The sequence below is a fragment of the Sinocyclocheilus rhinocerous genome, unplaced genomic scaffold (assembly GCF_001515625.1).
Source record: "Sinocyclocheilus rhinocerous isolate Xijiao unplaced genomic scaffold, SAMN03320098_v1.1 scaffold1600, whole genome shotgun sequence".
NCBI classification, from domain to species: Eukaryota; Metazoa; Chordata; class Actinopteri; order Cypriniformes; family Cyprinidae; genus Sinocyclocheilus; species Sinocyclocheilus rhinocerous.
In genome coordinates, this window is record NW_015665129.1 from 946375 (window position 1) to 972570 (window position 26196).

General features: G+C 35.8%; 2 protein-coding genes across 2 annotated transcripts in view; both read right to left on the bottom strand.

Annotated features, from left to right (window-relative positions):
- The window catches only part of nt5dc2 (5'-nucleotidase domain containing 2), a 13314-nt gene extending 1713 nt beyond the window's left edge, over positions 1-11601 (bottom strand). Inside the window, exons 1-12 of the mRNA XM_016542165.1 lie at positions 11122-11601; positions 10627-10811; positions 8906-8980; positions 8748-8803; positions 8570-8663; positions 7398-7526; positions 5238-5298; positions 4581-4683; positions 4199-4300; positions 2341-2422; positions 1508-1594; positions 1149-1289 (exon numbers count right to left, since the gene is read on the bottom strand). Coding sequence (XP_016397651.1) covers positions 1149-1289; positions 1508-1594; positions 2341-2422; positions 4199-4300; positions 4581-4683; positions 5238-5298; positions 7398-7526; positions 8570-8663; positions 8748-8803; positions 8906-8980; positions 10627-10811; positions 11122-11491 — 1485 coding nt within the window. The 5' untranslated portion in view covers positions 11492-11601. The remainder of the gene's footprint in view (positions 1-1148; positions 1290-1507; positions 1595-2340; positions 2423-4198; positions 4301-4580; positions 4684-5237; positions 5299-7397; positions 7527-8569; positions 8664-8747; positions 8804-8905; positions 8981-10626; positions 10812-11121) is intronic.
- A 1075-nt stretch (positions 11602-12676) lies between these two features.
- ccdc22 (CCC complex scaffolding subunit CCDC22) lies at positions 12677-25263 on the bottom strand. The gene is made up of 16 exons (XM_016542332.1): positions 24902-25263; positions 24588-24765; positions 22943-23075; positions 21841-21947; positions 21642-21726; positions 21266-21435; positions 19396-19608; positions 17856-18047; positions 17555-17674; positions 17282-17398; positions 15679-15780; positions 15164-15271; positions 14917-15012; positions 14255-14314; positions 13793-13867; positions 12677-13702 (listed from the first exon to the last, which is right to left on the bottom strand). Exons 1-16 carry the CDS (start codon positions 24949-24951, stop codon positions 13589-13591), a joined length of 1920 nt encoding a protein of 639 aa, XP_016397818.1. The 5' UTR covers positions 24952-25263; the 3' UTR covers positions 12677-13588.
- Between the last annotated feature and the right edge of the window lie 933 nt (positions 25264-26196).

Here is a 26196-nt window from a genome sequence, read left to right on the forward strand (position 1 = left end):
AAGTCTATATATAAACTAAATCTAAATAAGTCTATATATAAACTAAATCTAAATCATTCAAAATATAAACTAAATCTATAAAAGTCTATATATAAACTAAATCTAAATCATTCAAAATATAAACTAAATCTAAATCATTCAAAAGTTTTAGGGTAAATAAGATTTACATTTTTTTTGGGAAGAAAATTATATTTTTATTCAGCAAGTGATACTAAAAACACTTTTAATGTTACAAAATATTTCTTTTTGAAATAAATATTCTTTTGAACTTTCTATTTATAAAAAAAAATCCTGAAAACAAAACTATCACATTTGCACAAAAATATTAGGTAGCACAATTGTTTTAAACATTGATAATAAGAATTGTTTAAGCACCAAATTAGCATATTAAAGGATAAGCATAAAAATGAATTAATATTTCATATTTACAATCACAGGAATAAATCACATTCTAAATTATATTCAAACAGAAAACAGTCTGAAATTGTAATATTTCACAATATCACATATTTTCCTGTATTTGTATATATATATATATTTTTGAATAAAATAAAAACAACCTTGGTGAGCATGAAAACTGATCACTTCAGGTGATACAGATATGGATTTTATAGTAACAATGTCTGTTTAAATTTTTAATTTTATTCCTTTTCATCCAAAACCCAAATTCTATAGCATTTTGAGAGGCTAAATTTGAGTGTAGCACAATTTAAAACAATTATCACCCAAAACCTTGACAGAATATGGGGTTGAATGCATTCTGGATTACGTAAACAGAAAAACCGATCACACCAAACTTTTCTTACATAGAGATCTAACTTTAGATACGAACACTCGGAACAATCAATTCAGATCAATGTAAAGCGAATGGACCGCTGCCAAACCTATCAGGTCATTCCTATGCAACCATATACTGTAGAAGCACATGTAATGCAGTTGTGTTTATTTTGCTCTCATTTGTTCTCTAGAAACTCACTTACAGAGATACTGTAATATTTAGATATACTGAGATATTTTTAAAATTAAGAAAATGAAGAAAGTTTGAATAATTAAAATTACATTTTTTTTTACTTTAACATGAAATGGGATAAAAAAAGTAGACATTCATCAGGATAAATATTTTTCTATTCTAAACAGGAAGAGTGTACCTGCATGCGCTCCAGCAGTCCGGTGAGCGCCTGCAACCACGTGAGACTTTGAGCGTACTGCTCTGTGTTCACCACCTTCGTCTCTACCTCAAGTTCAGGCACGATCGCTCCCGTCCTCCACCCATGACGCAGCATCAGGTCCTAAAATGCCAGGACAGGATGTTTAGACTATGAGCCACTTCAAGAACCTTTTAACATTTACTGTTACTGTTTGACTCTGTAAACCAGTGATTATGAAAACTACAGGCTGAGATTTACTTCCACTGTTGTTGGAATCACTGAACTGAAAGAGTAAAAACAAAAGGAAGAGACCTATGCGCAACAAATGTGAACAAAACAGAAGCATGATGACGACTCACTGCCAAGTCACTGTAGAGATGATCTCCAAAATAGAAAACCTTGGATCCTCGCCATCCTGTTAGCTTCAGAAAATCCACAAGGTTTCCCTGAAACAAAGCAAAACAATGGCAGTTTTATTAGCCAGCTGCTAATATTGCGATTGATTTGTAATTTCTAGGTTTTGAACTAGAAATTACAACACGCTGCATTTTTCCCCCCCAGTACCCAGGATTTCTGGAAGCAACGAGACCTTTCATTGGTTGTTTTGTATGGCAAGAACAGTTTGCTCTAAGTTTCCTGCCAAGGAACTTTCCCATAAGTCTTTCCAAATTTAGGATGGTATTCCCAATATGCTGCTTTAACTTCATCTTGCCTGAGGGCGGGAATGTAGTCGGGCTTAGCCTCTGTTCTGGTCAGCCAAGTCTGTTTGTACATGCCTGACACCACTAAACTTTGTTCAATTGATTTTCCATTCAGTTTGAAGTTGACCTTGCCACTTTCCTTTCTACTTTTTCAAAATGAAAGAGCCAAATGAAGTGGATAAATCATTCTACAATTAACAGACACTCAGTGCTGAGCTGGAAAGATTTGGGTTTATTCTCACAGGGACAGGAAAATGTTAACCATGTAAACTTTAAAATAACATGTTTTTGCACGTTGAGAATTTATAAATGTCCCAGTAATTCTGAAAAAATTTCACCAGATGTATTTGTAATCTCTGACTTAATCCAGACTCAGAGATGAGTCAGCATAAATGGTGTACCAACTAAAAGCTTCTCATCTGCCTGTATTGCTCATAATCATCTTACCCGAATAAACAGACATGATGCAGGGCAAAACAAATCTGTGTTACCTGTTTATAGATCTGTCCCTTATCCAGACTCTTGATTCTATCCCACTGTAAGTCTCCATTGCTGTCCAAACGTCTAAATGGTCTGGAAAATTAAGAGATAGAGATGCTTTAAATCACTGCAAAGTGGTAAGTAATAAAACTAAAAACACTCATGCTGGAGAAAATAAAACATTATTGGGAACCAATACATTACTGTTTATTATCCATTAAAGTCTGGGGTCAGTCTTTTTTTAAAAACAAACTAATACTTTTATTTGGCAAGAATGATAAATTGATCATAAGGTGACAAAGATATTTATAATGTCATAAAAGACTTCTTTCAAACAAATGCTTTTGTTTTGAACTTTCCATTAATCAAAGAATACTGCAACTTTATCACCATTTCCACAACAATATTAAGAAGCACTACGGTTTTCAACATTGATAATAATAATAAATGTTTCTTGAGTACAAAATCAGCATATCAGAATGATTTCTGAAGGATCATGTGACACTGAAGACTACAGTAATGGCTGCTGGAAATTCAGCTTTGCATCACAGAAATACATTTAATTTTAAAATGTATTATAACAAAACTTAATAATATTTTACAATATTACAGTTGTAGATTTTTTTTTATCAAATAAATGCAGTAGGGGTGTCCCCGACTAAGGATTTTCATAGTCGAATCGGAATTTTCGAATCTTGCCGATATTCGACCGATAGTCGAATCATATGTTTTGGGGGCGGGGCAAAATACATTACCAAGAGTCAAGTTAGACATTCAACAGTCATAATTACGTTAACACACAGGTAAAATGTGTAACGGACGCCTCACAGATACAAACGGGGTAAATAATGTTTTATGTTTTGATTAAAAGATAGTTAACATTAAACGTCAGCGAAACCCTAAGAATTCACATTTTTTACAATAGTGCTCTCATTATATCGTTATGTATATGACAGTAGTTATTAATGTTCTGCATTTCTGTTTTGAGCTGCGAATGCACGAACGTGTCTGCGCGGCTCTGAATGAACTCCTTTTGTGGACGCGTTCTTCACACAACAACGTGCAGAAACGCAGCAACTAAACTCAAAAAATTCACAGCGTTTTATTATAATAGTGTTCTCATTATAACCGTTATCTATATGACAGTCCCAGTCATAGTTATTAATATTCTGCATTGTTGTTTGTCCTGCTCACGCTGCGCACTGAAGAGATAATCAGTACTACATCGTAGTACTAATGAAACGCTTTACTGCAACGCAAATCAACCAAATGCGTCTTATACGAGATAAATAATATATACACATATATATAAACTGGCTGAAATGTTTTTAAAATCACTTGTACCCTATACCTGATCGAAAAAATCCAGTCTTTCACTATGTCTGTCAATTTGAGTCTTGTTAAAGATTTAAATCCCTGTCGCCAAGATGCTCCTCTGTCTGTCACGGATTATGAAAAGTGAAACTTAAATCTATAGGGGTGGTTGGATTTATTCATGTACGTTAAAATTTATTTGAAGCTTTCTTCTTATTTACAGCATTATTTTAATAGGCTGTATATTCACTTATTGGGAGAAAACCAGTAGTTCTATGTGAAATCAGACATTTGAGCGCCCCCATATAGCCAAAATTGCATGATCATTAAACCCCCCCCCCGCGAATATTCGACTGTAGGATTGGTAGTTGAATCAGGCTCCTCCTATCGAAGCATCGAATCTTCGACTATTCGGGGTCACCTCTAAAATGCAGCCTTAAATAATATTATATATTATGAATCACCTCTTTTAAAGTGCACAATGAAACATTTTAAAGCAGAAATATCAAATGACTGTAAATGATATATTTTCCATTAACAATAAAGTAGACTTACTTTAAGCAGTCATTAAAAAAATGAGGTTTGTCAGCTTGAACAATGACAACGTCAAAGAAGTCCCTCCACTCCTTTCCAACCATGTACTTCATGCCTTTATCACTGAAAAAATACAGGGGGGAAAAAAAGCATAATTACATAATAACAATAATAAATTAAAAAATATAAGCTAATGTTTAAACTTATGACTTATGACATTTTACATAGATGACTATGTATGTAAAATGATCTGGGACAAGAAATAATTAGGGGTTCAAAACAAATGATTATTGTTTTAAATATATGTACTTTTTTCCAAATTGTATGGAGAAGTTCTGAGTTGTACTTTGAGATCCTTTATGAATGAATCTGCTGAATATAATAAAACAGAAACGAAACTCACACAAAGCTGAAGGGGCTGTTGGTAATAAGGAAAAGCTTCTTCCCATGACTGGCCAGCCGGTGCAACACAGCGTATGTTTCGTCTCCTCTGAGAATGTATTTCTCTGGGGACCGAATAAAGAAGGAAAAGGGGCCACAAAAGGAAGAAAAATGAGGGCCTTTTAAAACCAAGTCTATTCTATTCTGACTAAAACCAAATCAGTCATTTTTGCAGACTATGATGAATGTAATACAGAATCTGATCAAATCTATTTTCCTGTTTGCCTACAAAGTGTTTATACTGCAATGGAAAATCTGTGATAAGGATTTGCAGGTTGCCTGCTTGTCCGCAGGGATACAACAAACATTAAAACCAAAGATTAGACTGTGCTAGCCCAACAGAACTGCTCGCTTCAAATCTCATTCTCCAGAGAGGTCTGATTATGCAACAGTCTGCTCTGAAAACAAAAGACTGCTTTCCACACATATACACACCACATACACACACTGCATGGACTGGGTCGGGAGAGTCAACTTCAAGTCTGGTTGTCATTAGCTTCAGGTTTCAATAACATGATCTTTACTTGGCTCAGTGCAAATCTTACTTTATCTAAGATTTTAAACCATTTTTGTGCCACATGTTTGGGTAATGCACATAGTAATATTTGTTCATACTCACCAAGATCTTGCATGATCCATTTGTACATGTAACCCTTGATATGCACCATTCCAATTGCATCCTGAAAAGACAGAATTCGTTCATTAATTCAGTGCTCATATTTCTCAAACTATAAGAGTTTAACAAACTCTAACAGGAATCTTCGTGAACCAGTGCTTAAAGGTGCAGTAGGAGATCTTGGAAAATGCTAACTTTAACCTAATATCACTAAAGGGCGAACGTCCCACCCTCCCTGCAAATTGCCGTCCAAAGCCACGCCCACTAAAGGCCAGATGACCAGGGACAACATTACTACAATAAATCATGTGTTATTCACCAGTGAGAAAAATTCATAGTACAGTTAAAAGTACTACAATACCAGGAAGGAAGGTCAGGTTGTTGATGCTTGCCCATAGGCGGAGCGCGTGTAATGGCCAATCAGAGGCGTTCAGATGAGTCATTGCTGAAACTCCAAGTTGTGTTGAGCGCACGCACGCTGACTGAATTCTAAACTCTCGCGAATTCTCTCATCACAAACAACAGTGGAAATGTACGTACGATGTAAGAGATTCTTTTGACATTGCAGGCAGCTTTATTGATTATAACGGGGGGAGTTTTTGAGCGTGCCTAAACTCACGCTAGACTGAAGTCAGTCATCATGTTCTTTGATAATGTAATGTTCTTGTTCTTTGCTTGCTTTTTGTATATATTTTTTGTGCTGTTTGAATAACCGTGGAAATGAAAGCGTTATAATTAGTAACTTACAATGTTTTTATTAAATTATTATATTTGACACCCATAGGCCTATCTGGTATATGGAAGCCTTTTTCCGCAATTGAATTATATATATATTAAAAAAAAGGTTAATTGTACAGAATTATTCAGAATTAGCTACGAGATATAAACTTACAATTTCAGAGAGAGTACAAATTGTGAGATAAAGTCGCAATTACCTTGTTTTATTTTTATTCAGTGGGTACCATATGTGCTTGCCTAAAAGACGGGGTTATGATGTGCATATTAATAGGACTACACTAACATTAGGAAAATTTTAGCCTTACCCTGGAGTGGGTTCACCCTCCGCCTATGTGCTTGCCTGCTATTCTCGCACAGCGTACGTGAATGCGCTGATGATGTATCCTGTCTGCGTGAACAGGGTGCGCAGAGGTATGCAAATACATATGTTGACAGGCAGGTAGGAAAGTCAACTCGTTCCGAGCATTTTGATTGGACGAACATTTCTTGGTCCTACGCCTTCCACAGAATATATAAATACAGATAAATTAATTTAGACCACTTAACTTAATGATTGCTATTGGGATGTAAACAGACTTTCAACCAGCATAACAAAAAATGTTTCTGAAGACAATCACCTATTGCACCTTTAAGGCAAACGCTTTCTATTCTCTTATTTTATTATTTCCTTTTTCCCTATTTGTTTGCAAAAATTATTTTAAAACAGATCTATCACAAACTTTACTTTGATCTGCTGCCAGGTTTCCTGTTCCCTATGACAGCTTACGTACCCACACGTCACACTGCGAGTACAGTACAATCTGTTCTACCAGCGTGGACAGAAGTCAGTTTGAAAAGCTGCGCTTGAAAGATAAACAAGTGCAGCTGACGCTCTACTTCCTGACAAGCACTCCAGTGAAAGTGTTAATGAGGCAAACCCACATACTGCAAAACAATTCATTTGATTCTTGTTGACACACTTTGGAGCTCGGACAAATTTTGGATTTTAGCCATTTGTTGCTCAGTTACGATTTTTATTTTCTACTAGTTAGCCAAAGCTCAGGTAAGGAGGAGTTTAGAGTGGGGCTGAAAAGCAGAAGTGAAAGACCAAGACTACATTCTGCAAGTAAATTGACCCAAAACAGCATGAAAAAACAAAGTCGCTCTCTGTAACCCAATTCAAGACCACCGTGATCTGGGCTGAATGAAAACAAATCAGTCAGCTGCACTTAACCACAGGCAGAAGAAAGAATCCACTCAGCTTGACTACAGAGTTTACAAAACGACAAGAAACAGCTCTCACGGTTTTAAATTACAAAAGCAGTTTGTAAACTATTCCCACAGTCTGTAAAAACAGCCTGGCTTTATTGTGCAAATGCTCTTAATCGCCAGGAAGACAAGTGGTTTGATCAGGATTCATGAAGGGCATATTGACTTCATACGTACCGAGACATCTTTGTAGAGATGCACTGGGTCATACTCTATGTCATTTGATATGAAGTAATCGTTCGCAGCTGCCAAGAGAGTCATCTCAGGGATGGAGAACACATCCATAAACTGCTTCATTTTGGGACCCTGGAACAAATGATAATAAAATGCATGAGTCATATGTATTTTACAACAGTAATGAATAAGTAAAGCTTCTTTATATGTAAATTACATGCCTCCTCTAAGAGAAGTTGAAAGACTGTTGGTCTATTGCGAGGAAATTGCAGGTCATATATTTTAATGACCATTTTAGTGCAAAACCTCACACAAACAAAAAAAAAACGTTAACCAGTATTTAACAAAAAAAATTTCCAGAGCCATGAATGTGCATGGCCATATCAGTCATTAAATAAAATTCTGAACGAATCTTCAATGCAGTAGTTCTCAACTGATTTTAAATTGGACATTAAATGGCAATCTAACATACTGCTAAAAATGTATTGTCAAAAAAGTAACCGTATATGTCCATAAAATCAAACATTATAAAAAAAAATAATAATAATAACAGGACAGTTGTGGATGTACCTTTTTTCCCAACAAAGTTTGAATTTTATTAATTTATGTTTTCACTACTTTCTGTAACCTCATCTGAACCACTGCTCTAATGAATCATTCATACAGATTTGCAAACCACTTTAAAAATTTGAAAAAAAAAAAAAACATTTTGTTCACAAGCCAGACAATACTAGGCAAGCAAGTTTTACTGCATCCAAAAGCAATATTTAGCTAATGAAACATTTAGAAACGTAGCATAACCAGAAAAATCCTCATTAAATATCTGACTTTTTCTAGTATGCAAAACACCATTTTATAAATCCCTGATACATTTGTGTTTCCCATGACCGTTGAAATCCTGCAGAGAAGAACGTGCCTGATTGCCATCTGATAAAGAAAAGGACTGTAATGTTTTTGTTGTAGATATATAGCACACAGCCACTTACTCATGGTGGCTGGACACACAAAATCAGATCTGAGCTCCTGACAGGGTGGCACCACTTTAGCCTCACTGACCTCTTGGTAATGAGGCACAAAAATGTAAGCATGCCAATAACACCATGTAAACATCGGCTCTCTCGAGTGTAAATTGTAATGAAATTTGATGAAATGAAAATGCAATGTGGAACAATCACCTTGCCGTAAAATCCACTGACTTGGTGGAGGGGAACATGATTTGAACCTCCATAAAGTTTCATGACCTCATCATCAGGGACAGGCTTCAGACCCCTACGAATATAAGAAACAAAGCCTGAGAATTACATAACACAGAATTCTCCACACAAACTCACTGATTAAATTGATTAAATTTACCTATAAACAGTGCCCAACTGGATATAATGGAAGGCGTCAATTTTCATCAGTAGTCCCTGTGGCATTACAATAATAATAAAAAATTGTAATATTAATTTTATTGCACAGCTACAATTAAACAACGCTGCAAAAACTCAAACAAAGAAGGTTAAATGCACCTTTTGGATGTCGTAGTGAAGTCCCCGAGTTGCAAAGTTGGGAATATAGTTGTACTTACTGATTCCCTCAGGATACTAGTGAAAAAAACAAAAGTTAAGAGTTATCTCAAACATGACCCCTCAGGCAGGTCACCATCATTAGAACAATTAAACAAAACAGAACTACACATAATCTGAAGACTTGAGCCAAAAGCCCAGGATAGGCCTGTCACGATAACAACTTTTTGTTGAGCGATTTATTTCCCCAGAAATAATTGCGATAAGTGATATTATTGTCATTTTAAAGACCATTTTATGCCACTGAATACATAATCATAATGTAACAGCATAATAATGCAAGAAGGCCTACACACTTCCAAATGACAACAAACAATTAATTTTTAAGAATATTTAGATCATGGAAATTAAGTATCAAAGTATTAGATACCTTAAAAAACCTGAATAAATACTAAAACATTTTCTTCTAACAAAAAGTGCAAAGTAACAAGTACAAAAAAAAAAGAAAAATGCACAAAGAACTTGTATGGAGATTTTTCCATCTACAGATTTTTCCGGATACATTTGATGCATTAGGGGCCGTTCACACAAAACACGTTTTTGTGTTCCACTGCACTGCTTTTCCATTGTTTTTCTACACTAATATGAGCTAGATGGACATGTTTTGACTGTTGCGCTCGCGTCTTTTGCAGCGCCTTGAGCATAACAGCCCTCTAAAAACGTGGCGCTTAAGTAAAAAAAAAAAAAACATATAAAAAGAGAAAATGGAAAAAAAAGTGTTTTTGTGTTTTTATTTTTTCCTATTCTAGTGCTTTGCATCTCGCATTTTTAAAAGCAAAAACGCATTCGCTATATGTCCTCTTAGACTTTCTAAGGGGCCGTTCACACAGAATGCGTTTTGCATTCCACTGCACTGCTTTCCATTATTTTTCTATGTAAACATACGCTGGCTATACAGACCCGTTTGACCGTTGCGTTCGGGTCTTTCACAGTGTTCTAAGAACGTGACGCTAAAATGAAAAGAAGTTGACAAATTTAACTTTGTTTTTTTTTTCTTGCATTTTTTAAACAAAAACGTTGTCTGTTGCATTTGTTTTTTGCAGCGTTCTAAAATCGTTGTGCTATTGTTAAAAGTTCAACTTTAAAGTCCATGTGAACCGGAAGTTGCTGCCGACTTTATTTCAGTGGCAGCATATTTCCTACTGAAACGGAATATTGAATAGAGGGCGTGCTTTTATTTTTGCGCTCCTCCTCTGTCTCTCACTCATAGCAACCTAATGGTTGGAGGGGTGTTTTTAATGATATTCTGCCCAACATCATCAGAGAAGGAATGTCATTCCAGAGCTGAAGCAAATGTTCAGATTTTGATTAAAGATTACCAAAACAAATAATTTTTTTCAGCGGATTAACTTGCACGGATTAATTATTCACATCAAGACTTTCAATGTGGGCTAATAAAGTAAATAAAGTCAATTTTGATTTCATGCGGACTTTAAACGTGTCCAAACGTTTTTTTTCTTTAATTTACCCCATTCCACAGCCCCGCCTCTCGCGTTTTTAATCGCAAAAACGCGTTCCGTGTGAATAGACCTTAAGTGTTTATGTACTGGTTATGTGTTTTACTAAATAATAAAGCTTGGTAATTATAATTATTTGGTTTAATAACAATGAAATATGCAAATCAACAGGTTTATATGGCATTAAGTTGGATGTCTTTCTCGGACCTTGTAGTGCTGGACGAGAAACTCTCGCGCCTTGTTGTATATCATCTCGTCCAGCGCGCTGGAATAGAGCGCGAGCGTGTAATCATAGTCAAAGCCGTAGATGTCCACCTCTTCCAGATTCACCTCATTGTTCGCATAGATGGTGGAAGGGTTCAAAAGATTGCACACCCCAGGAGGAATCAAATCTGTGGGGCGGCAAAGGGAGATTTGAGGTTTATTATTACATATTTAAAAGCATGATCTGTTTTAATTAAATACTGTTTCTTCTGTGCATAAACAAGGCAATAATGAAAAACCATGTATCTAACACCTGAAATAGTTGTGAACAAAATGTCGATCATGCACCGGACATGTGAATGGCAGGTGGCAGTTGTTTACAAAATGTCCAGAGGCCAGCGCCTCTTTGGAACGGAGGAAAAGTGGACAAACATGTTTTGCCATGAGTGAAGAGATTACAGAAAATCACATATGAAAACGCAAATTAAATCAACATACCGTGCACGAGCCGTTTCATCTCATTGTATCTCGCCCACAAGTACGTTTTATTGTTGATCTGTGGGGCCGTGGATGAGAAAGCCCTGCCAGATTTGGTAAGAGATTCTTCGCCTCTATTTTTGCCCACGATCTGGTGTCTGTGCGATGTGACTGCGGCTGCAACAGGGTTATGATTAGCTGCTAAATTTCTCGTCGGTCCACAGTTGTGTCCATCTTTGCAGCAGTTCTGTCCGTTCATTGTTGCACCAGCCGAGGCGAAGCTTCCACAAGCAAAAGCAGGAATATTCAATCCTGCGCACAGCGAAACTCTGCAAGTGGTGCTTCTTTGCCACATTGCGTTACTTAAACTGCCTAATTTTTTGCAAGCCATGTATAAACTATACTAACAAAGTTGTTTACTTCTTTCATTCGTACTTGCCCAGCGTGTTAAGTAAGATCGCTTCTGTGGGAACTGATACAGCTTCGCTGAGGGCATCGTTGGTCGGGCGCAAACTGTCTTATTAACCAATCAAATGCCAGACTTATAATGATTGACAGTTCGTTAAACCAATAAGAGGTGTATTCTGCTGCGTCGCTTATCTATGGGTTTGGTTTAGGAGGAAAACGTGTTTACATGCCAGTCCAACCAATACGTTTCCCTGATGAAAATTTTGCAATATTTCATGCCTTATGATTGGTCAGACGACCTGGCAACTGCCTACATGTGCTACGTGACTGAATGTGCTTAGCATACGTTTTGTTCCAGGAGACATAGGCATGTATGTACAAGATGTGACCATAGAAGCCACTGGTTCTACTTCACAAACATAGGATTTTTTACAAATTATTTATATGGTGTTGTTATACGCGTGTTTCATCGCAGACTACAGGAGTGTTGACAGCCAAATGCGCTGTAGCCTAAAACACAAAAGGAACGCATTATGACTGGTTTAGTGCAGTAACAAAAAGGCTGATGTAATTAGTTTAGTTACCGCTTTTGATCACGTGTTCGACTTATGTTACTATCTTATCCTAACCGATTGACAAAATAGATTTTTTTTATGAGCCCCTTCCGGAAGGCACTTTTTTCAGCGAGTCGATTTTAGTTAGGCCTTGCAGTAAAGAGTAAAGTCACGTTTCGCACATATTTCACAAGTTGCCAAAACGTATTTACGGGGCTAATCAGCTCAGAGATATAAAATAAGTGCAGAAAAGCTAAAATGTTGTCACTTTATAGCCACTCATGTCTGAAGTAACTGTTGTATTGATATTCATACAGCATTCATTTGAATGTGTGGAACGGTGTGGTGGTGGCAGCAGGAACGTGTTTTGTCAATATCCCAGGAATATCCTCTGAAACCATGTAGAAACTGAACCTCACGAAACCTGTCAACAAGTAGTATCATATTTCGCTCCAAAATGTAAATAAAATAATTTACTTAAACACAATGAAGCTAATTTTATGACCGTTTTCGGACAATTGTCATTAATCTGGAAGGAACAATTATTTATATATATATATATATATATATAAATAATATATATATATCCCCTTCAGTTGGAGTGAAATGTGGGTGGCAAATGTTTTTGTCAGATTTGATTATCTGACAACTTCCTTAGGACAGTAACTGGTAGCAAAATGTTGAAATATCAGAACATCTTGTTCAGAGATTGAGCAGATGTATACAAGTCATGGTAAATTACAAAACATTTTCGATATCATCTCTAAAATCAAACATTCCAAAAACAGGCATAAACTATGAAACGGTTTCGAAAACCAGTTTGATTGGGACAATCATCAGTGTTAGTCAATCAGACACTTGAATGTGTTTACACAGCTTTCCTACAGTCAGCCTGACAAGAGTATTTGTCTATCACAGAGGTTCAATGACAATATAACTTTCAATGATGAGTATTTGAGCAGCTCTGTGGATCCATCAGAGCCAAACAAACAGATACGTTATCAAATGTATGCTTTAATATGAAACAGGCAAGCTGTTTATGAGTATTCACTTGTTATCAGCCCACTATTCTCCAAGCTGATTCAAATAGCTTGAATTTTCGTAATGTTCATGAGCAGATCAACCCATATGATGAACAACAATCAGAGGTCACTGTTAACGAACACTTTCACGTACATAATATGGTTATCGCCGTATAACAAAGATGTTGTTTTATCAAGCCAAAGCACCGGCACTGGTCCTTCTCAAATTATTGCAGTCCAAGCTTTTTGTTAAAAAACAGAATCTCATCACAATGATCAGAATTAGCTTTAACTAACATTTCTTCAAATTTGTGTCATTTTGATGCAAAAAACGTTTGTGTTCAAACCCTCAGTAAAAGCTGAAAGTTGCTAATGTGATGAGGATTATTTCGGATGGAGGGCTGACGCAGATGGGAGCCAAACTGACGTCTCTCACAGCAGCGCTCGTTTCAGCAGGCCGGGATTTCACTCTGCAGTACCATCGAACACAGACCGAGCAACAGCTCAACCTTCCCGGATCTTCGCAGCAAGGGCTGAGTTCTCCTGACGAATGGCCTTGTAGTCTTCAAGGATCTTCTCTAGATTGCTAACTGTTCTTTTGCCATTTTCAGTCTCAATCTACAAAAAATAAATACATAAACTGATGACAGTTGAAAAGTGACAATGAAATGATGTTTGCTTAAATCTAAACATGACTTGGTTTCACACCTGCTCCTCAAGATCTCGGATTTCTCTCATGATGGTTCCTGTGTCTTCAATGGTCTGAATCAGCTGAGTGCAGTTCTGAGAGCACAAAAATGTTAGAATGATAAGTTGATGATTCTCTTGCAGGACAAAATTGCCAGAATCCTGTTAAGTCAGCAAGGGCATTAGCTCTTAAGTTCAGTTGTGTAGTTCAAAGGTTGAACAGATGGACTAAAGCACTGCCAATGGCCTGAGCAAAAGCCACCACATCATGTGCCTTTTTTGTCTGAAATGTTTTTTGCAGGATCACAAGCAGCGTGCCTTTTGCTCGTCTTGTCACATGAGACGAAAATGTCTTTCAAACACAGTACCTGCATTTTAGCACTACAATGTGCAACTTTTTAAAAAACAGTCAAGACCAGGGACAACATCAAAATATATATTATCACATTTATTTATAGATCTTAATAATATGCAGACTCATACCTCATGTAAGGCAGCCAAGTACTTGTAGGATTTACGGACAGATTCATCTTTCTTGGCATCCTACAGTTAAAGATTTCAGTTTTTTAATACTGAATTACTATTACAAAACAATGAAAACTACAGATTATATAAGAGGGTCTGAGAGCACATTGAAAAATGAAACAATTTGCCATGTAAAATGAACAAGACAGACAATATATTTTATAATTATTTTAAATACACTATTGTTCAAATGATTTGAATCCTTTAAAATAAATTAATACTTTTATTCAGCAAAAAGTTCTATTCCTTGAAAAAATGCTGTTCATTTGAACTTTCTATTCAAAGAAAAAAAAAAAATCACATTTCCAACAAAAATATTATGCACCACAACAGTTAATGTTTGAGCACCAAATCAGAAAATCAGAATGATTTGACACTAAAAATTCAGCTTTGCTATCTCAGGAAAGAATTACATTTTAAAATATACTAAAGTATAAATCCGTTCTCATAAATTATAATAATATGTAATAAAATTACTGTTTTTACTGTATTTTTGATCAAATAAATGCAGCCTTGGTGAGACTTTCAAGAATATGTATACATATATAAAAAATATATAAATATATATATTTTATAAATATATATAAAAAACCTTTTAAACCTTTGGAAACGAGACTGACCTTAAACACCAGTTCATCGGTGACAGCAAATGTTCGGTCCAGTTTTCCTGTCAGGCCGTTAATCTCTTTCTGCAAGTCCTTTGTATCGGACAAAATCTGCAGGGGGTCGATTAATAGGGTCAGAGGTCAAAAGGCTTCTGAAGACCTGCCAACTTCAAACACAAAGCTAATGTCTGTGGACACAGGTCATGAACTCAGATGAAGTATTTAATTGAAGGCTAGGTAAAGGATAAACTCAAACAAATACCTTAGTGATTTCCTCCTTCTGTTTCTTTATGTTGCCTACGATCTCCAAGATCCTCATGGTGTAGGTTGAGCGAGACACATCTTTAGATAGCGTTTCAAACTCAGCTAGCTGTAGAAAAACATTAAGAAAAAGAGTAAACAAACACAGTAAATGTTAAACCAACAAACAATAAATATTATAAGACAGACTTAACATTTCAATGATTTTTTTTAGACCATGTCCTAACCATGACACAAGCACAACCAATCAGAATGTACATTTTTGTTTAATATGCATTTATGTGGACTGGGAATTTGAGATTCCAAAGGGAGTGGGAATACACAGCCAGATGTAACAGACATTGAAACCAAAAGATCATATGTCTTGTGATGGCGAATGAGGACAAAACAATTTACATTGAACAGATGGCACTGAACACTTGTGTTTAGTGGTTAGGACATGGTGTAATTGCTAAATACATTTCTTAGATGACTGAAAGGAGAGGGAAGGGATGAGACAATGAAAACATTTCGTACCAGCTGCTTATACACACTCTCCTTCTTTTTGGCCTCCTCAGCAGACTGTCTGATTTTGTCATGCAGGTCTTTGATCTCTGACAGCTTCCTGGAGGACTCAGACTAAGGGAAAGTTAACATAACTGGTTACTTCATGAAGGCACACAATACAGTCAAAGTTATAGTAAGGGCTGCACAATTAATCACACCCAAAACAAAACAAAAAAAATCGTAATATGCCTTAGAGAGATTATTAAAATAACATAGCAAAGATTTTACATGAATTTTTTCATGATGCAGTGTTTTCAGTGTCCCGGAGCGGCTTGGTTCACAGTAAATAGATCACTTTTAACATGCATTTGGGAACACAACATGCAACAACCATCAAACTTGTAATGAGAAATGCTTATAAAGAGGCTGTTGTCAACAAAAGAGAACTGTAGTTTTCTGCCAAAATAAAAGCTTGATGGTATAACGCTTAGAAATTAAGAAATTAGGACAGCCATAAATAACAAAGTTTTAGTTTTACAGTTGTACTGTAAAATACAATTTTTCTTATTATTAATGCTCTAAAATTTTCCTTAACTTCAATTTTTATTTTGGAGTACTTTTATTTTATCACAATAGAGATATTTCTTTATTTTCTTATTTTTATTTAGCAATAATAATAACAGATATTATTTTTATTATTATTAATGTTATTATGATTGCACAATGATGAATTCATGAGCTTAATAATAATAATAATATTAATCAGCTCTTAAAGAGATAGTTTTTATAAAAATATCTACTCACCCTCAAGTTGTCTCAAACCTATGAGATTTTTTTGTTGTTGTTGTTTTTTACATACCACAAAATGCTATTTTTTTTTAAAGAAAATCATGGCTATAAGGACTGGGGCTGTCAAGCTTTAAAATGACAAATAAAGCATCATACAACTGACAGCCATGAATGAAACCGATCATTCAAACTCAAATAAATCGTTTATATACAAATCTAACACTATTAATTAAAACTATTCAAAGGGTTTTTGGTCATCTGAAATAAAATAAATTATTAGAGGATTATTAGATTATATTAGATGAAAAAAAACTTTAAAGACTTTACACTTTTAGAAATGTTGCTTTAGCAACTTACTGAAATACTGTAAATACTAATAATTCACCCTAAAATTAAAATGATTGTTATTGCTGTTATTGTTATGTTGATGGGCAAAAATGTGCAGCCACAACACAAACAAGCTTTGTGCACAATACAAAGAAGCACAGCAAACCTAGCACTTAAAACAAAACCAAATAAAAACAACATACATTTTAAATCCTAAACTCAATTTTTTATCAGAAACAAAACAATTATACTTCTTTCCCAAATCGTGTAGCCCTTTTCATACTTTCTTGATATTATAGCAAATATCACAAAAATTACCTTAAAGAATGAGGCAAAACCTCATTCTCAAAACTACTTTGCAAAAACAACTAATGCAGGATCAATCAATCGGCCTGTTATTATCCAGGGATTTGATGTACAAATAATTTAATTGATATCTACATATTTGGCTGTTTAGATAGGAGTGCATATTAGCTTTAGATGACTGCAGTTGCTATGGGGCTGTAACACAAGGTACCTCTCTGTTGCTGCACAGCTCTTTTAGTCTGCGGTGTTCGTCAATCAACGGGAGTCTGTGTTTCTCCCACTGAGAGGCTAAATGAACCACTCGTTTAGAGCTTGCTTCAATCAGACTCTACCAAACACAAACACACAGGACAGACAAAGAGAAACATGTCATTAGTCACACGGTTTAATTCTGTCTGCACTGTACTGTTATTCCTGTTTTTATTGTTTGTTTTTGGTTCTGAACGGGGGTGATACAGGTGTGTACGGTGTGTGACTTGTGTACCTGAAATGTTAGCAGGTTGTTCTCAGCATCAGGTAGCAAGTCAATGGTCTGTCTCTTCATTTTGATCGAATTCTCCTTCTCGCCATTACTAACCTCTTTCTGTTGCAGCTCATCTGACACCTGCAGACAGGAATGCGACATATCAATGATTTAAAAAAACTGCTGCATTTATTCTCCCATTAACTGACGCTTCTGAGAATTGAAATATTTCCCCATATTATTATTGTTACATCACTATATTATATGTGATATGTTATACTATATATGTGATATAATGTCATTTTATCTGATTGGTCATTACCTGCTGGATGGACACAGTGAGCTGCTTGATGTCTCCTCCCACTTCTTCCATTTGGACTGACAGCTGCTGCAACTGTTGCTGCAGAGCAGAAAGTTCTGCTTCCTGCTGGGCCTTTAGGTCCTCCTCTGATTGGTGAGAGCTGGGAAGTGCACTTGCTGCTGCTGCCATCTGCTGGGCTGCCTTCTCAGGTTCCTAAAATCATTTTGTCCTTTTCTTTTAATTTGCCTTTTTAGCTAAGAGCCTAAACATCTCAAGATCCACTCATTTAGATTACAAGCAGATGAAATTACTTGGATTAAGGATCTAAAATTAACTTTTGGTTTTAGCTTTAATAATAAATAAGAATAATAGTAAGAAATGGCTTTAAGTTTTTCAAGGAGCGATTGACGAATACAAATTTTTTTTTGTACTTTTGTAAGTGTCCAATTACCAATATATATATTTAAATGGCATTTATTTTATAATATAAAATAATCATTAGACTGCAGTGATATAAACATAATACATATTTTTAATTACTATATAAATGCGTTTTATAATTTTTTGTTTTGAAAGGTTTATGTATTGTTTATGAATTATAAATATTATTACTACTACTATATAATTATGTTTATAATAATAATAATTTTGTGTTTTGTAATGTTTATGTATCATTTATAAAGCTGTATTATAGTCCATTAGTTTACTGGAATAATCATACAATCTAAGAAAATGGAAAAACTAATGGCCAATCACAGAGTCCTGCTGAGAAAGCATATTATCAGTATTAATAGTTTATCTATGTTTTATCTCAGCCTAGATTACATGACAGCCTACTGGCACACCACTATTTTTACCATGCGTTTACTGTGTGCAACACATCTACAGTCAGTCAATACACGCAAAATTACTATATAGATGTCACATATTAGCACTTTGCTTCTCACTCAAAACAAAAAACTATTTCAGATGCATCAAAAAAACGAATTACTAAGGCACTCGAAATTATAGTGAAAAAATTAAAAGCCATGTGAATAAAGGTTTTTTAATTTTTTCACTATAATTTAGAGTGCCTTGGAGTGATTTGTTTTTTTTTACGAATTTAGAAATCCCGCATCCAAAGAGCACCAATTTATGGACTTTATACCCCAGCAGTAGGGCTAGGCAAAAAATCGAATGCGATTTTCATGCGAATCTCGTCAGTAAAGCCACTTCTGGTGATTAGTAGTAAATACTGACGAGATGCGCATGAAAATCGCATTCGATTTTTTGCACAGCCCTACCCAGCAGCATTTTATTTTCAGACACATATTTCTTTTGATTGAGCTTTTGGCACACCTTTCTGGTACATTTCCATGTCTGGCAAGCTTAGTCATAGCTGTAGTCCCAAAATGTCTACATTTTGAAAATAACCTTGTTAGTAACACAGTCATGTCACTATTATTTTCCATGACATGTATGAAATTTTCCATGACTGGAAAACAGCATTACAAAACCCAAGATTTTCCAGCATGTGGGAACCCTGGCCCATCAGTTGGAGTAAACAAATTCTGACAGGTACCTGTGTAAAGGTGAATTTCTCTGTATGGGTGAAGCGTGTGCCTTTGGTCAGCACATCTCCCCCAGTGGAAGCACCACCGAATGCCTGCAGAAGTTCAGCAAGGTCAGAAGACGAGCGCGTGGCTCCGTGTGTGTCAGGACGAGGCTGAGCCGCTGCCCTCAGCTGCTCCTCGATACGCTTCTGCAGTCGGGCCTTCTTTCTGGATCGGTACTCCTGAAGAGACAAGATAACAAGAGTGGCAAGGCTTTAAATCACCAAATGAAATACTTAATTATATTTCTTTAGTTGAATATCACATTTGATTAATTTACTAAATCATGATGGTTCTGAATGCGCTCTGGCTATTTTCAAAGCACTGCAGAAAAAACAGTAAACAGAAATAAATTACAAACACAGATAAAGCCTTGCGATTTACAAATAAAATATGTGCAGACAATAGGCCAGTGTGTAAGTTAGTTGGAGGGGCAGGTGAGGTGAGAATGTGGAACTGAGATGTGAGAGGGCAGCGGTACAGTCAAAGGACACATTCATGCTGAATGTCACACTTGTGTGAAAGACATCTCTGTGTTCCATTCTCGTGTTGATACATGCCTTTACCACAGAGACGCCATCAAGGAAAGCAGGACAGCAGCAAAAATATTTACATGCTAGTGTTATTGTTATTACCAAGACAGGGAAGCTAGGCGTCGTGCTAGAGAGACATCATGCTGAGGCTGTAAAGAAGGCCGTCTGTATAAGTAAACTGAGCCAAACTGAAATGAAGTGCTCGGCAATTTAACTATTCTATTAACATTACTTTCAGTTTCAGACATTGTTAAATGATGCACAATGATGAATTCATGAACTTAATAATAATAATAATATTAATCGGCTCTTAAAGAGATAGTTTTTATAAAAATATTTATTTTTATTTGAAGATTTTTTTAAGAGATTTTTTTTTTTACATACCACAAAATGTACTTTTTTAAAGAAAATCATGGCTATAAGGACTGGGGCTGTCAAGCTTTAAAATGACAAATAAAGCATCATACAACTGACAGCCATGAATGAAACCGATCATTCAAACTCAAATAAATTGTTTATCTACAAATCGAACACTATTAACTAAAACTATTCAAAGGGTTTTTGGTCATCTGAAATAAAATGAATTATTAGAGGATTATTAGATTATATTAGATGAAAAAAAACTTTAAAGACTTTACACTTTTAGAAATGTTGCTTTAGCAACTTACTGAAATACTGTAAATACTAATAATTCACCCTAAAATTAAAATTCTGTCATCATTTACTCACCCTCAGGTTTCTCCAAACCTGTATGAATTTCTTTCTTCTGCTGAACATTTTGAAGAATGTGGGTTACCAAGCAGTTTCTGGTCTATGGAAGCCAATGGGGACTAACAACTGTTTGATTACTCTCTTCAAAATATCTTCTTTTACATTCAGCAGAAGAAAGAAATTCATACAGGTTTGAAACAACTTCAGGGTGAGTAAATGAAGAGAATTTTATTTTACTTTTTGGGTGAACTATACCTTTAAATTAAATCTTAAATTAAAAATTAAAGATACAAAGAAAAAAAACTATAATTCATTGCTCTACCTTGTTAACTGTTTAAAAACTATTAAAATGACAAAGGCACAACAAAACGAATATAACAAAAATTAATAAAATTACAGTGACAACTAAAAATATATATTGGAAAAAAATAAAAGCCAAGTTTTGAAATATTAATACTCTAATATTATATAAACAAAGCTAAATAACACTGTTATAAACGCCATGGAGACCTAGAAATGATGTCAAAACTATCACTAAGCAACTAATGACAGAATTTTTATTTTTGGATGAACTCTAAGGAGGGATGAGAATAACCTCAGGTGTAAGTCTTGACAGAAGGCCTTGGCTGTTCCATTCACTCTCCCACTCCTGTGTGGCACTAAGTTCAGAGATGTGGTTCTCCAGGAGGGATGCTGGCACTGAGGCATGCTGCGAAGGCTGGGCGGTCACAGGCAGCAAATAATTCCTCCAGTATTCTTGCACCTCTGAGAGAATTCACAAAGAAACATCAAAGACATACTAATGTTAGCTGAATGAATCATAAGAGCTGATTTAGTTTTTTGTCAAATTCCTCAAAGGGGTAATCACACTTCAGGGGCAAGTGGCAACAAGGCCAATACCACAATGTATAAGACATATCACACCAAACCTAAGGGGGCTTATTGAATTGAGTAAGTGAAAATGAGCATGCCTTTTGGCTGTTTCCTGGAAGAGACCTTCACTGAATATGGGAGGCTCAGCGGCTGGGCGTGGAAACTGTGACATGGGCCGGAACTCTGAAATTACATTGACACACATTTGTCAGTTAGTTAGTTAGCTTGCAAGAAGTTTCTAGAGTTCTGCATATAAGCCTTAGCCCTGGATTTCAAGATGTATGCATGCTGAGGTACCTGTGTTTTACGATGAATGGGGAGACTACAGGACAGAGGGAGCCAAGGCACTGACAACTGCGCTTTAATTTGAGCAGCAATTGCTCTCTGCAGCAGCGCAGACTTCCCTAAGAGAGGAGAGATACATGCAACAATCAGACAATTCTGAGAAACTAGCCTCATTAATCATATTAATTTAATCCAATAATCAAAAGCAACATGTGACGCTACAAAGGCAAGCAAACTATTCTTTGGAAAAAAATAATAGTAATGTTTGCGATAGTGAGTCTGAACCAGTCTGCACTGTTTCCCACTGAGTTTATAATTGCATTAACAAGCTATTAACTGAAATTGACTCTGGATACTTTCCAAGATAATAAAACATTTTAATGCATTTTTAGGCAATCAAGAGTGCTTAATTAATGTAGAATTGAGGGGGAAGAATAATCATTTCTAGTTTATTGAAGAAAGCTGGGAATAATCGGCACTCTAAGCTCTTACATTAACACCCTAGTTAAATCACATTACCCTTTGATCCCAGCATGAAGACCACACAGCCCAACCGCAACTCTTTATTAATACACAGCCAGAAATTCATCTCAGGTGTTGGAGAATTTGTTGAAGAAATGGTTGGAGACTTTGAGTCACACCAGATTTAATATGAGGTGAATCACTTCAAATCACTATTACGTCATAATTCTCCAGTATTATCACATGGTGTGTAAAGTAATTGATATAAAAGAATTGCAAGTATAAACTCTGAGAAACAGGCTCCCATAGTTGCTAGATTGCAGTTTTTCTTCTGTATTGTGACGTATTTTCTAATGAAATGCAGGGAAGGGACTTTTTTCTGAATCTGAACTTGAGGATGATTTTAAGAAATGGCAGGCTTTAAGTAGACAAAATGATTGCAGTAGTCTGGTAAACATCACAAGAGAGAAGACTGTTGTTTCAGCAGAAGATTGAATTATGACATTTAAAAAATTGGATGGATGAATCAATCCCAAAAAGATGCATTTATAAAATAAACACTGTGAATTTCCATTTTATGCATTTTATATTTAATATAATTATCAAGTACATGCCAAATACATAAATGCAAAAAAACAGTAGTCAAAAGTACCTGCAGGCTGGTCCGAGGCATCTGCACTCTCTCTGGGCAGCTTCTCAACCAGAAACATGAACAGAGAGCGAATCTCTGGCTCATTGCTGTAGAGAAATGTCTGGTAGCCAATTTCCCCTTTAAAGCCCACATCCTAAACATACAGAAGAATGCAAAAATCACATCAGAGTGAATTACAAGTCATTGCGCTACCTTGTTAACTTAGAACATATAGAGAGGTACTAACAGTAGCACTTTACAGTAAGGTCTCATTTGTTAACATTAGTTAATTAACTAACATGAACTATATATTTTTAATTTACATTTTTTTAAATTTAATTTTTAATAACATATTTACACCAGTTATTATCCTTTGTTAAAGTTATATTGTAACCTTTGTAAAAATTTTCATGTTAGTTCACAGTACATGAACTAATGTTAACAAATACAACATTTGATTTTAAAGGGGTCATATGATGCGATTTAAATTTTTCCTTTCTCTTTGGAGTGTTACAAGCTCTTGGTGCATAAAGAAGATCTGTAAAGTTGAAAAGAATAAAGTCTCAAATCCAAAAAGATATTCTTTATAAAAGTTAAGACTTGTCCACGCCCTCCTAAAACGCCTCGTTTAAACACGCCCCCACATGTCTATGTCACGATGTGGGAAGATTTGCATAAAGCCGCCACAGAAACACTCGGTTTAGCGGAACCTTTACGATTAATTAACCGTGGGGTTTTAAATCGCAGTTAATCGCGAAACCGGTTAATCGCTGCATCCCTAGTTGCCGCAAGACTCCTTCGTCAAATCCGCCGGGCGCCGCACACTCAAGCCGCTGTGTGTTTCGTTGTGAAAGCGAAACTACTTTGTTTGGCCTTCCAAAAGAGGACATAATGTTTCTATAAAGTGGGGCTGTTCCAACTTTGCAAGGACAGTCTGGTGCTTCTGACTCACAGCCTGTAAGTAAATTTTTTATATTTCAAGAATTTGCCACTGATGATTCAAACGAGAGTTTGAGCAGTGTAGAGTAGCGCTTGTTGTTTGTAATCTCTGGAAAACAATGCGTTTTTTTTACCTTAAACCGCATAAACACATTGCATTACACCAAATACACAAAATAATGTTCTTTTTAGCAACATCATATGACCCCTTTAATAATGTATTAGTAATGTTGAACAAAAGCTAAGATTAATAAAAGTATTTTCATTGTTAGTGCGTGTTAACCAATGTAGTTATGTGGTTACAAATGAAACTTAATTGTGTTTCCGGTACTAACTACTGTCAAAAAGGATAATTATTGATGATATTAAAATAATAAAAAATATATTTTCCTTTCTAACATTTAAAGGTCATCTGAATGAAATCACAACAGATTAATTCAATCACAGAGTATCCTCTCTAAGATTCTGCAAAATCTATTGTCTGCAGTAAGGGACTCATTTATCTTTTATGAAAAATGTTCACAATTTATCTACAAAGTCTGGTTAATTTTTATTTTTATAAATGTTCATACGGTAACATCTTTATTTAAACCTAAGATGAAAACAAAAGTGCTTATTCACCAGCAGTAATGCATTTTGAATGGTTATCAGCTGACTCTGTCAGTTGTGAGGGGTCAAATTGACTCAAGCACACAGTGGGACGTCGTCCAGGCACCGTGTCTCTCACCTGACAGGCCTGTGACAGGCTCATGCCCAGTCTGAAGCGGGCAGACATGCCAGGGGGGAGTGAATGGGACAAGCCATTGCCCAGCGCAGGGTCGATCACACGCAGGCATTTCACCACCGCTTCCACGATCAGCTCACTGGTGAACTGCTTCACACTCTGAACATCCTCATCAATGTCCCTGGAAGATGAGGAGGTGATCACAACCACACATTGACAATAAATAAGTTTGACATGTCCCGAGATGCAAATCACTCCAAAGAGGGAGGAAATGACTTGTCACAACTGAGGAGACCGGTTAGATTTTGAATACTTACGTGCCAGCTTGTCTTAGAGAGTGAATTAAAATCCTGTCGACTTCTTCCATCACGGAAAGAGGTCAGATATAGCTGCTCGACTGTCTTCCGTAACAAAATTAAACCCCCACCGTGGACAAGGAAAATTAATATCATAAGGCTTCAGCTAACCCTCAGCATCGCCTTCACTACAGCCTGTGCAGGGCTGCTAACCAGGACGGCCGTTCGGTTGCCATGGTTACATTTCAAAATGCAGCTTCAAATGAACCGTACATTGTTTTTTAACACATGCTCCAACAAAACTGCGCGTCAAAATTACAGCTTTTTTTCACACAGTCTCTTCAAAATCTGCTTTTTCTGGAGAGGAAGTCATTACTCCGGAGTGTCCGACGCAGTGCACCATAGGACATGAAGTTTTAGCTCTTTGAGCCGCCCGTAATGAACTACTCGTATAAAACTCAAGTTCCCGACATCCACAGCGCGGGCAGGTCTCGTGACGAGTCCGACGCGTAAGCACGTGCGTTGTCCAGGAGCGAATTGAAATGTTTGAGATGCTTTTGTAGGTTTGAGAGAAAATCGGATGATTTAGATCATTAGATTTAGAACAGTCGTTTTATTAGCAGATGCTTAAGCCAGAAAGAACAAGCTATTTATTGTCAATATTATTAGTGCTGACTTAATATTTAATGATATATTTAAATCTACAATGATTTGTAGCATACAGTAAATCTTTAGAGATCCTTAAACTAGGAAAAAACTACAGGTTTTACATATAGCTGCTACTTGATTCACTTCTTCAAGAAATACTGTTTACACATTGATCAGTAAGAATAAATAAATAAATATAACAAGACAATGAAGACATTTTGCCATTAATCCTCAAAAAAAAAAAAAGAATGGCAAAAACAAAACTTTAACAGTCTTTTGAAGCCTGACAATTGTTTTGTGTTCCTTAGACCAAAATGTGTTTTGTTCACTTTAAATCTTGCCAGGCCACAGTTTGCATATACTGAAATATGATATATGGTGATTAGTCAGGTGACATAAAAACCAATGCATTTGGAATCGTTGACACACTCTAAAAATGGGTTAAAATGACCCAATCTGGGTTGTTTTTAGTCCAGTGGCTAAGTGGTAAATATATATAGGACAGAACACAAGTTGGGCTAACTTGACCGAAGTTGGGTAGTTTATGTAACCCAGCATGATGAGTTGATTTTACCCATCGATTTTTACAATAATATTATATATTTTTATATTATATTAAATATTTTTTACCTCTTACATGAATTAGTAATTACAGATTAACTTAATTC